General features: G+C 40.8%; 1 protein-coding gene across 4 annotated transcripts in view; it reads left to right on the plus strand.

Annotated features, from left to right (window-relative positions):
• The window catches only part of SLC12A1 (solute carrier family 12 member 1), an 85472-nt gene that overhangs the window by 28372 nt on the left and 44709 nt on the right, over positions 1 to 12391 (plus strand). For all 4 annotated transcript variants that reach the window (XM_036300662.1, XM_036300682.1, XM_036300657.1 and 1 more), the window contains 5 exons: positions 3782 to 3866; positions 7199 to 7350; positions 8702 to 8809; positions 9125 to 9248; positions 11318 to 11419. In XM_036300662.1, the coding sequence (XP_036156555.1) occupies positions 3782 to 3866; positions 7199 to 7350; positions 8702 to 8809; positions 9125 to 9248; positions 11318 to 11419 (571 nt within the window). The remainder of the gene's footprint in view (positions 1 to 3781; positions 3867 to 7198; positions 7351 to 8701; positions 8810 to 9124; positions 9249 to 11317; positions 11420 to 12391) is intronic.

Here is a 12391-nt window from a genome sequence, read left to right on the forward strand (position 1 = left end):
CAAAGGGGTCAACTTTTATTAGAGTTAGAAGAGGAAATGAAAAGGATGTTTTATTTTACTATATTTTGCAGTAAAAAAAGCAAACATTATACATCACAGCCAAGGGTACGCATATAAAATTTTCCTCAAACAATTCTTTACTGCAAATGCTGTCTTCTGATTATTTTCACATCAGTGCTGTAATAGAATAAAATACAATAGAGTATTCATTTCATGCTGGTGCAACCTACTGAATTGATTGCATGGTGTAATAGATGAGAAAAAAAGAAGCTCATATTTGGCCATTGAGGTTGAAAAGGCAGAAGGATATCAGATTGGAGATTTCTTGGTATGTATCTATTGTATTTTATTCTAGTACAGCACTGATGTGAAAATAATCAGAAAACAACATTTGCAGTAAAGAATTGCTTGAGGAAAATTTTGTATGTGTATACTTGGCTGTGATGTATAATGTTTGTTTTTTTTACTGCAAAATATAGTAAAATAAAACACCCTTTTCATTTTTTTAATCTGGAGCTCTAGAAAGGAGCTAGAGCAAGACTGGAAGCCATGGCATGCATGAGTTCATCCTGGTCTGTGCAAAAGGGAGGAGAGGAGAAAACAAGGCAGCACCCAGGGAAACAACATTCAAAGTATTGATGGTGGAGAAGGAGTCCTTGAAGAAGAAAGAGAAAAAGCTGCCTACGACAGAGGAGAACCCAAGACAGAGTGGGGTCCTGAAAGCTAAGGGAGAATAATGCTCTGAGAAGTAATATTTCTCTTATCCTTACATGACCAAAAGCCAGAGTGGTCAAGCATGTTAAGGACTGAGAGGTGACAGCATATTGGGAAGTAGCAAGGAAACATCAGTACATATTTCTCTCTGAGTGAAATTTGAAACAATCAAAACATCATGGACTCCATTCAACTTAACAAACATTTATTTTTCACACACTGTAAGAATATGTAAGATGCTACCTCTGCTCACAACCCAGCATTTTTCTGAAGATGGCAGTCAATGAGAGTTGGCACAAAGTTCCTTCCTGAATCTTCTATTTGTTAAAATACTCATTGATAATCTGTAAATATGTGCCCTGAAGACGATCTGGGAGATACCCAAGTCTAATAAAGACAGTTAAAGTACACTTTCAAAGATGCAAGATTAGGATATGGTTGACATACTCCAAAAGAAGAAATCCAAAATATATATATACTAGAGGCCCGGTGCATAAATTCATGCATGGGTGGGGTCCAGCCAACCCACCCTGGTGGGGGCCCATTGGGCCCAGCTGGAAGGGGGGAGGGGCCATGGGCAGTTGGCCAGCCAGCCCTGCCCCTGATCGGGGCATTGGGGGCCAGGCCCCAGGTGGTGGGGGAGACAAGGGGGGGGGCAATTAGGGCCTGGATCAGGCCAATTGGCTGCTTCAGTGCTCAACATAGTCACCAGTCGTCTGGTCATTCTGGCCGTTCTGCCATTCTGGTCACTGGATATATATATATATATATGTATGTATATATATATATATATTTAATGATTTATTATATTATATAATATTTATTATGTTATATATTATATTATATATAATACTTATTAATATTATATAATGTATAATATTTAATGAAGAAAGGTGAAGGAAAGTTAGATTTAGGTTTATCTCTAGGGGGATGGAAACTAACAATGAGAATCAAAACTAAGCATTTGTCAAAGTCCTGATCCCTGTGGGGAAAATGCAGCTATAGGCCAGACAACATGAACATATGATCATACATTAAGATATTGGTGTTCTGATTTATATCAGGACAGTTTGGCCCTCGCATAAATTCTAAATAAGTAATTTTAGAACTTGTAGCAGGTAGTTCTAAGTAAAATCTAAGTTTCTGTGTTTTAGGTACAAGACTGCCTTCCATCTTCACACCTCTTATCCTTCCATATATTTTATCTCTTCCCATTTAAATCAGTTCTTCACATTTCACTCAGATCCCAATAAATCCTTAATCAATAAAATAAATTTTGAAATATAACATGAATTAGGAGATTGGGTGGGTCTCACTTCAGCCACAGTTGTCTTCTTCCTTCCACGTGCTGCTCAATTGCACACACTGCCATATTCACTTGGGAGACAATAGCTTGGAAGGAAGAGGCTGCACATATATGTATTGGACCAACAATTTTCAACCGGTGTGCCACAGAAAAATTTAAAACATGCAATACCTGACTGTTTTGTCAGGGGCACTAACCTCTTTCCCCTTAGATCAGTGGTTCTCAACCTTCCTAATGCCGCGACCCTTTAATACAGTTCCTCATGTTGTGGTGACCTCCAACCATAAAATTATTTTCGTTGCTACTTCATAACTGTAATTTTGCTACTGTTATGAATCGTAATGTAAACATCTGATATGCAGGATGTATTTAGGCGACCCCTGTGAAAGGCTCTTCGACCTCAAAAGGGGTCGCGACCCACAGGTTGAGAACAACTGCCTTAGATTTTCAAATAAAAAAATGCCACAGCCAACACAATAGCTGTCCAGTATGAATGAATCAAAATTATATATATATATATATTTTTTTTCAGACTGGCAAAAAATGTATTTTGTGGTGTGCCACAGAATTTTAGTAATTAGTGTATGTGTGCTGTGAGGTAAAGAAGGCTGAAAATCATTGTATTGGGGAAACCATGTGTGGAGATAGTCCTGAAAGAGTGGGAAGGAATGAATGACCAGAGAGTGACTCCATGGGGATGGCTTCCTCCTATATGGGGACAGACTGGCTTGATTATTCAGCTGTCAGGTTGAGTCTATAGTCACCATGAGTTTACCTTTCTGATGGTTTTGATCAGCAGATTTAAGCTAAAAAACAAAGAAACAAAAAAACCCACTTTTACTTTAACTGCATTGATTTCTTATTTGTATTGATGAGTCTCATGTCCTCTGGTGGGGGAATGAATGCCTACTGAGACTATGCTTCCCTCAATTCAATATTTATTGACTCCTACTGTATGCCAGGCACTGTCCTGTACAATCAATAACTACATTAGAATCTCTATTTAATAATCCCCGTTAAGTTGAATTCAATTATTTAGAAGTTATGCTGCTTGGAATTGATTACGATATGAGTTAGCTCCTGCAAATAGGATATAAAATGGTATATTATATATGATGTGAGTTCAGCTCAGTGAATTTTTATACACTTAGAAGCAAGAGGAAAGCCCATTTCTGGTATAAGCTTAAATTTGCCTCTTTATTCATGCCTGCTTCTGGAAATTAAATATGTCCCATTGCAGTCATTCCTGAGCTAGATTCCAAAGGGGAAATTTGAGGGATTGGTGAATTTAGCAGATCAACCTTTGTGCTCAGTCAAAAGTGATTTTTTTTTTCAGGCGAGCTTAAGCTTAGTACAAAACAAACACACAGAGCGATATTGTCAATGTGCCGGGTATGGTTGGATATTTCTTCTAATAATTTCAGGTTTAATGAATTTGCATGGAATTCACAGGAGATAAGGAGAGAGGGAGGCATTAGTGAGTGAACTAACTGGCATACTTTTCTATAATAGCTCCCTCCTGGACCGTTAGAGATCTCTTCTGTTCAGCGCAGAATTCTGCAGATTTCTTCATTCACTCTCAGAACATTATCTTTATCCCAAAAGAACTTGAGCTCACCATTTTGCTATTAGCTTGATCTTTTCTTGAGAACTTGCCTCAGGAAGAATAGCCTAAAAAATTGAAAATACAGAAATAACTCCAACTGATCTCTGTTTCTTATCCCACCCTGTCTCCTTGTACCTCCACATTATTTTTTAAAGGATCCCCAAGATGCCATCCCCAGAGGAACCATGCTGGCCATTTTCATCACCACTGTCGCCTACATAGGAGTTGCTATTTGTGTAGGTAAGTTGTAGGTCTCTGATGATGGTACCTGATGGATTTTCATGTTAAGTGGATTTTCAATAGAACATAAGTAGCATATTTTCAAAAAGGCAACTATTTTAATTCCTTTCTTAGATACTCGTAGTGGTTCTCAACCTTCCTAATGCCGCGACCCTTTAATACAGTTCCTCATGTGGTGACCCCCAACCATAAAATTATTTTCGGTGCTACTTCATAACTGTAATTTTGCTACTGTTATGAATCATAATGTAAATATTCGATATGCAGGATGTATTTTCATTGTTTGCGACCCACAGGTTGAGAACCACTGTGAGGTCTGACTACAATGAAACTGTAGCCCAGATGTCTCTGGGTCAGGGATAGAGTAAGAAGTAAACAGATTGGTCAATTTAATGAACACAAAGGGTCCCATTTCATTACTCTAGAATGAGTCTATGATAAGATTCCTACTGCCAAGGAAGTCATCCCTGCCAGCACCCACCTCCCTTGCCTTAGGGCAGGTGGGGAACAGCGAAAGAAAAAAGCCAGATACAAAACAAAACAAAACAAACAACAAAAGCCTTAGGAAATTATGAAAGGTATAGAACTGATGACTGTGTCCCCTCCTTGCACTGCTGTCCTTACTATGGAAATGTCACTGCCACTGATCAGCAAGAAATCACAGCAAGACCCAGCTGCCAGCAGTGTGGGCAGCCAGTCCCTACATTTCCCAATGAGCAGAAAATATGTGGATTCACCTGCTATTCCTAAGCTGACTCTCGTTCTACCTGCTGCCTGCAGCCATACCTCCTCCTGGTTGGGGTCACCTCACTTGTATGTCATTATTAGAGAGGAAGGAATGTAGAACATTCAGAGAAGAAAACTATTTTCTTTGCTCACTAGGGAGTACAGCTCCAGGCGGGATCATTATGGGAATCTGGATGACAATTTTACCAAAAGGCACATCTCGGTCACCCTCTGTTTACTATGGAGCAAACTGGGAAATACATATGTCTTGAGTTTGGTTTCTAAAGAAAAAAACAAAATAATTCACTTAGTTGCTTGTTTCTCTCACTGCTTCTTATTTGAGGAAATTGGATAATGTTGTTAACAGTATTATTGTGGCATTTCCAAGCTTAGTTACATGCAAAGAGGTTTTATTCCAATGCTTTAGTAAATCAACATATTTTTAAATATCATTGAAGTCACTCAAAGTTAAATTTCCCAAATGGTTTTCTTTCTCACACAAAGTAAAAATAAAGGAATACATACAGTTATAGACCTGATTTCAAAGATTCTTTTAGTTTTTGCTCCTGCTGGATGGAAAAATCTGTGTTTTTATACTTTTCCCAGGATAGGAGAAGGATGGTCATGGGTCCATGGCTTGTCGTTAGTGTGAATAATGGTTCGTGGCTTGGCTGCATTGGAATTTGGGGAGCTCTATTATGCAGAAGTCAAAATACATGATTTAGAAAAGTCAGCTCAACATAAATAAACAATGCAAAGAAGTAAAATCTGGGATGGCTCATTCTTGATAACCAGCACCCGTAACTTCAAGTGTTTATGCCCAGCTGCAGACCACTATATTAAAAAAAAATTCTGCACTGACTATTTTAAGTGGTTCTTTCAACTTGCAGATTCTATGATTCTTAAGTCTTTCCTGGATTTAAAGACTATGAATGTGCCCAAGGGTTCCCATGAGATACTACCTACCACGGGACCTCTCTTACCGTTATTCACAAGGAGTGAGAACTCTCCCTGGCTGGAGTTTGAAAAGCAAAAAGAATAGTTTTTTTGGTCGGCATCAGTATTTATCCTTCAAGTAGTTCAGACAAGTTTGTATATGTTTCACACCTATGTTCACATATTTCAATAACCTTATTAAATACATAATGTCAGATTATAGTTAGAAAAATTCATAGGGAATATTGGTGATTAAGATATATATATTAAGGATCTTTAAAAAGTTTATAACTCCAATTCTGAGAATCTACCCTAGAGAAATATGTTAAGAATCAGAAAATACATATGCATAAAGATGTTCGTAGAATATTTATAATAGAAAATAATTAGAACACCTAAATGTATGAAAAAATGGAGTACACTGAGGTAAGTATTTGATAGAATATTATTTGACCACTACTATTGATTAAGAAATCTTAGTATTGTATCCCCAAATATTTTATTATTTAAATCATTAAAATTGTATATCCTATATAATAAAAGGCTAATATGCAAATCGACCGAACAGTGGAACTACCGGTCGCTATGACTTGCACTGACCAACAGGGAGCAGATGCTCAACACAGGAGCTGCCCCTTGGTGGTCAGTGCACTCCCACAGGGGGAGCACCACTCAGCCAGAAGCCAGGCTCATGACTGGCAAGTGCAGCTGCAGTGGTGGGAGCCTCTCCTGCCTCTGAAGCAGCACTAAGGACCCCTCAGGGGATGTCTGCTGCACAGGTGAGGCTGAGGCACTCCTCTCTCCCCCAGTACATGAATGTCGTGCACTGGGCCTCTAGTTAAGTATAATTGTAACTGTTTAAAATAGTATGCAAGGAATATCAATAGTTGAAAGTGAGGACTTGGTTCTCTTAATTACTGGAATTCAATAATGCCATCCCTTGGTTCTCTCACAAACGAGACAATAAATCCTATTTGAAAAACACCGAATCAGTAGCACTAAGCCAGAAATCTGAATTGAGTATGTATTATGTGCAAGGCACTGTTTTTGCATTTTAAGGGATCAGAAAGTAAGGTATTCCAACTCACAATGGTCTTACAGAGACAAGTGAGATCTAGGACTGAAACCACCCAAGGCGGTGAAAGTGGCAGCCTGTTAGACACAGGGGGTGCCCCCAGGCTACAGAGGATGGGAATCCTCAGGTTCCATGTCCCAGGAAGCCTTGGCAATGAAGACAGGATAGTCAATGCACCTGCTCAAATTCAAAACAAAGTATGTTTTCAGAAGAAACCCCTAAGGCAGCGGTTCTCAACCTGTGGGTCGTGACCCATTTGTGGGTCGAACCACCCTTTCACAGGGGTCGCCTAAGACCATCAGAAACACATATATAATTACATATTGTTTTTGTGGTTAATCACTATGCTTTAATTATGTTCAATTTGTAACAATGAAAATACATCCTGCATATCAGATATTTACATTATGATTCATAACAGTAACAAAATTACAGTTATGAAGTAGCAACGAAAATAATTTTATGGTTGGGGGTCACCACAACATGAGGAACTGTATTAAAGGGTCGCGGCATTAGGAAGGTTGAGAACCACAGTCCTAAGGGAAGAGAACTCTTAAAAATCTAAAGAAATGACAAGCCACTGTTGTTTCCCCAGGGGCCTGTGTGGTCCGAGATGCCACTGGGAACATGAACGACACCATCATTTCTGGGATGAACTGCAATGGTTCAGCGGCCTGCGGGCTGGGCTATGACTTCTCAAGATGTCAGCATGAACCATGTCAGTATGGGCTGATGAACAATTTCCAGGTTTGAACTGCAGTCATTATAACAATGTTGATTGCCGTTGTTTTCATTTTGATAACATCATGTATAATGACACGTCTGACCCTGCAACGGATTGGTGATTGATCGAATTGAATTCAGCAAAGAACAATTGGTGTGAGAGGGAGGAGAATCGTGCAGACATACATGTAGCAGATCTGGGGGTTATGTTTACTGTGCTCGGAGAGAACAGGCACTGTGTGAATTGCAGCACCAGGGCAGGATCACACCCGACATCGTGTACCTTCCAATCAATTGTGCAAGAGTTCATGGTGGGGAGGAGAGACAGATTAGTTAGCAGGGAATGCACTTCCTGCCTGGGCTTCGGCTTAGGAACAGCCTCTCTGGTGGTCCTGGAAGACAAGGCCAAAGGGAAACTGTGAGTGGCAGAGGGGCGGGGGATAACTGAGGGGGAGGGACAAGGGAAGTTGGGAAAACTGTAGGACTTGAAACATATTAATTTGTTTAAACGATGAGTGAGCAGAAGGAGCAAATTTGTCATGAAGGCTTCATTCATCTATTTTAACAACCAACTAAGAGAAATTAACTCAGCTGAACTCATTATTCCAAAATATGACTTAAATGGACAGACTCTCATCATGTCTAAGACCTAAAATTGTGTTTAATGAGCACAGAAAAAGCAAAGGTTTACAGAGCCTCTAGGGCAGCGGTTCTCAACCTGTGGGTTGTGACCCCTTTGGCGGTCGAACGACCCTTTCACAGGGGTCGCCTAAGACCATCCTGCATATCAGATATTTACATTACAATTCATAACAGTAGCAGCATTACAGTTAGGAAGTAGCAACGAAAATAATTTTATGGTTGGGTCACAACATGAGGAACTGTATTTAAAGGGCCAGAAGGTTGAGAACCGCTGTTCTAGGGGCAGGTAGACCAAGAAACACTAATGCCTTAAAGGCCTGGTAAACAGCTGAGTCCCTCTCCAAACCTTATTAAAACGCCACTTTCTGTGAGATAGAATTTCCCATAATGAAGGAAATACACAAAGGACAGAGGGGGGAAATACTGTCAAAACCCTTGAAACCTCTTTCTTTATTCTTCCCAGTATCTTCTGGATGTATTGTAGTGAGCATTTATTATTTTTATAATCAACAAAAAGGCCATTTTCATCTTGAAAACAACAACTGGAGAATGAAATGAGCAGGAGAGGGAGAATTCTGATTAGAAGCAATTAGCTTATTAAAGAAATTTCAAATCACAGAAAGTGGAAAGGAAAGCATTTGAATAAAAAGTTGGCTATTTTTATTTATTTGCTTGTCTGTTTGTTTTTATTGTCCATTGGATGAGTTTCCTGACTTGAACCTCTCTTCTCAAGGTCATGAGCATGGTGTCGGGGTTCGGCCCCCTCATCACGGCTGGCATCTTTTCTGCAACGCTCTCCTCCGCCCTGGCCTCCCTCGTCAGCGCTCCCAAAGTGTTCCAGGTGATACCGAGCATGTGTTTCTCCCTATTGCTGTTGCCGCTGAACGTGGATCAAACTGAAATATTCATTCTCACCGACAATCATTTTCCATCATTTGCTGAAACACTTTTAATGTTTGCATCTGGCTCAAATGCTATGTCTGCCACATAGTCAAGATCGATTCAAATAATATAAAGAATGATGAACCTCCGTGTTAACTTGTGCCTCATATTGTGTATCGCTCCATCTTTCGCCCAATCTGCTTGTCTGAATCACCCAGGGAAAATGACGGGACATAGCTATAAATGATGAGGTTCTCCTCTTCCTTCCCGTTAGGCTCTATGCAAGGACAACATCTACAAAGCCCTGCAGTTCTTCGCAAAAGGATACGGGAAAAACAACGAGCCGCTGAGAGGATACGTCCTCACTTTTGTGATAGCCATGGCGTTCATTCTTATTGGTTAGTAGCGTTCTTGTTCTTACCCAAAGCCAAATAACTCTTCTGCTACTCAGAAGGTTTTCCTTTTAGCTTGAAAAGTTACCTGTTTTATGTTCAATATTCCATTAGGGAATAGAGGATTTTAAGAGGGAAATGAGAAAACTCTGAGGGGAGAGGGCCTTAAAAGATTTGAGGTGGGCTTCGGACTTTCATCTCTTTGAATCTGCATGTTGGAAATTCATCCACCCACATGTAACTGAATCTATCCTCCAACCTGCCCATTATTGTCTAACCCAGTGGTTCTCAACCTTGGCTGCACGTTAGAAATCACCTGGGAATCTTTTTAAAATCCTGATTTCTGGGCCTCATCCTCCGGAAATTCTGTTTCTTTGTTATGGGGTGGGGCCACAACATTAGTAACAAAGAAACAGAATTTCCAGAGGATGAGGCCCAGAAATCAGGATTTTAAAAAGATTCCCAGGGGATTCTAATGTGCAGCCAAGGTTGAGAACCACTGGTCTAATCCCAGAGTCTCCCCCAGCTGCCACTAGTCTTTACATCTAGCCCCACAGCTAGCAGGATAGCGTCTGTTCTCAAATGCTGTCCGTTGACCACCTGTGTTAGAATCAGAATTACCTGCAGGTTTAAGTGCAAATTTTCAGGCACAACCTGAGTTAGATTCAGAATCTCTGGTGACAGGGAATCTGCATTTTTACAGGTTCCTCAAGAGATTCATAGACCACTGAATTTTGAGAACCACTTAAACTAGATTTAATCTCATCTCCTGCTCCCTACACGCTGTAGGAACGGCTACATAATCTTGGAGAGGCACATTCCTCACTGCTCCCTAAGGCAGTGGTTCTCAACCTTGGCTGCACATTAGAATCCCCTGGGAATCTTTTTAAAATCCTGATTTCTGGGCCTCATCCTTCAGAAATTCTGTTTCTTTGTTACTAATGTTGTGGCCCCACCCCATAACAAAGAAACAGAATTTCCGGAGGATGAGGCCCAGAAATCAGGATTTTACAAAGATTCCCAGGCGATTCTAATGTGCAGCCAAGGTTGAGAGCCATTGCGCTAAGGCATCATTTTGCTGGTGAGCTTATTAGAGAAAAAGAAGCAAGAGGTGGTAGCTATGCATAGATGGGCGGAGCCTTTCTCAGCACAGAGATGAGGGCTCCTCCTTATCACATAAGCTCAGGAAGTGGCTGTAATTCATGAATCCCTGCAAGATTCCCATGAGGTTGAAGGTATTTGTTATAAGGTAACAAAGTTTACTGCATTTAAGTGATCAAATAAAGTTTTAAAAATTGTATAAGTTAAATTATATCTTTAAAAATCACTCTTTTAGAACAGTGCAGATTAGCTTCCAGGTGTGTGCCAGCTATTTGTGCCTACCTCCTTGCTGGCCCCCATGTTAGAGCCACCCCAGCTGCCCCTGAATTTCCATCACTGAGGGCGATAGACACCTGACATTCAGAGAAATAGGACTATCTCTAAATTATTTCTTCTATCACAACATAAGCAGTTCAGCTAGGATTAACTCATACTGGATATTTAGCTATAGTAGTAAAACATTTTTTTTTACAAATTTGGTAGAACTTCTCTAGAAATAGCTAACAAGGGTTCCGAAAGTCAGAGAGAGCAAGTTGAGTATATGCAGGGAGATTTCCCAGTAGGCATTTCTGGAATTTAACTAATCTGGCACCCTGCAGAGCCTGGGCATGCATAGCAGATAAAGAACATAGGAATTGGCACCCCTGGAATAGCCACAGGGGCTTATAATCTGCCCAATCCCCAAACCCTCTATCCATTCCCACTCAAATTTTTTTTGCAAATAGAGGTCTTGATTGCCTATTTTCAGATTGGTAGGTTTTCTTGCTTCTTACTTTATGGAAAAGAAACTCTGGCTAAGAATAGGTCTTAAAATGAATGCAGCCCCCAAAGAAAAATCACTAACTTCTTCAACTTTGACAGATGCTAGCTATGTTTTCAGCCTCTAAATAAAGTCAAGCTTGGAGGCTGCAACAGCTGTTCAGCCCCTGGTCTCATCACTCAGACGTACATGCTCATGTCTGCTTTGTTCACAGCGGAACTGAACACCATTGCTCCCATCATCTCCAACTTTTTCCTGGCCTCATACGCACTTATTAATTTCTCCTGCTTCCATGCCTCTTATGCCAAATCCCCAGGTAAGTTGACTTCTTAAAATTAAAATAAGCCTAAGCCAACAATGGTTAGTGTCAATAAAATGAAATGAGTCAGTGAGAGTGCTTAATTTGTGTTTATCTGTTTCCTTATATCCTAGTGGGCAGTGCAATCCACTTTGTTTGGTGAGTTGGGGGGTGACTTATGCAATAGAAAAAGAAGCATTTGAGCAGTAGCCTTTCTGACCAACCGTAAAGTCAATTTTCTCCTGCGGCAATAAATTATTCATTGCAAGAGAAACCACATTTATTTCAGCAGTAGAAAAACATCACTATTTATTTCCTTGGTGAAAGTGACCACAGAAGTGGAATAAATGTATATATTTGAAACTTCCTTACTACCAATTTGTTTCCTGCCCATGGTGCAGAAGAGAAGGATGAGTAGCTCCCATAATTACCTGCTGAGAGTAGTCAATGCAGATTCACAGTGAAGCTGGTGACATCCCTGTGCTCTCAGACTGATTTAAAGTGGTGCAAAATTCACACCAAGGAATCTTCCCCCATCTAGTCACTTCTCACCTCTTAATTTGCTTCCATTGGCCAATAGAATTTCTTCTGCCTTTCCACCAGAGCAGAGACTAGTCATTATCGACCTTCAGAAAATTCTTCGCCATGAGGACATTTTTTCTTTTCAAAACATTTTATTAAGAAACTAGAGGCCCGGTGCATGAAAATTCATGCACTGGAGGGGGGTTCCCTCAGCCCAGCTGCCCCCTCTCACAGTCCGGGAGCCCTCAGGGGCAGGAGGCAATGCCCCATCACACCTCTGCTGCTGCCACTGCCGGCAGCGCAAGCCTCGGCCTGCCCTGGTTACCTGAGCCTTGGGCAGCCTGGGCGACTGGGCAGCTGCCATACAAGGCTTCCCTGTGCCTCGGGCTGGCCCTGGGCGCCTGGGGGGCTGAGGGGACTGGGGGTCTCTGGAGGCAGGCACATGGAGCAGTAGGGCTGAGGGGACTG

Source organism: Myotis myotis, unplaced genomic scaffold, assembly GCF_014108235.1.
Source record: "Myotis myotis isolate mMyoMyo1 unplaced genomic scaffold, mMyoMyo1.p scaffold_m19_p_1, whole genome shotgun sequence".
NCBI classification, from domain to species: Eukaryota; Metazoa; Chordata; class Mammalia; order Chiroptera; family Vespertilionidae; genus Myotis; species Myotis myotis.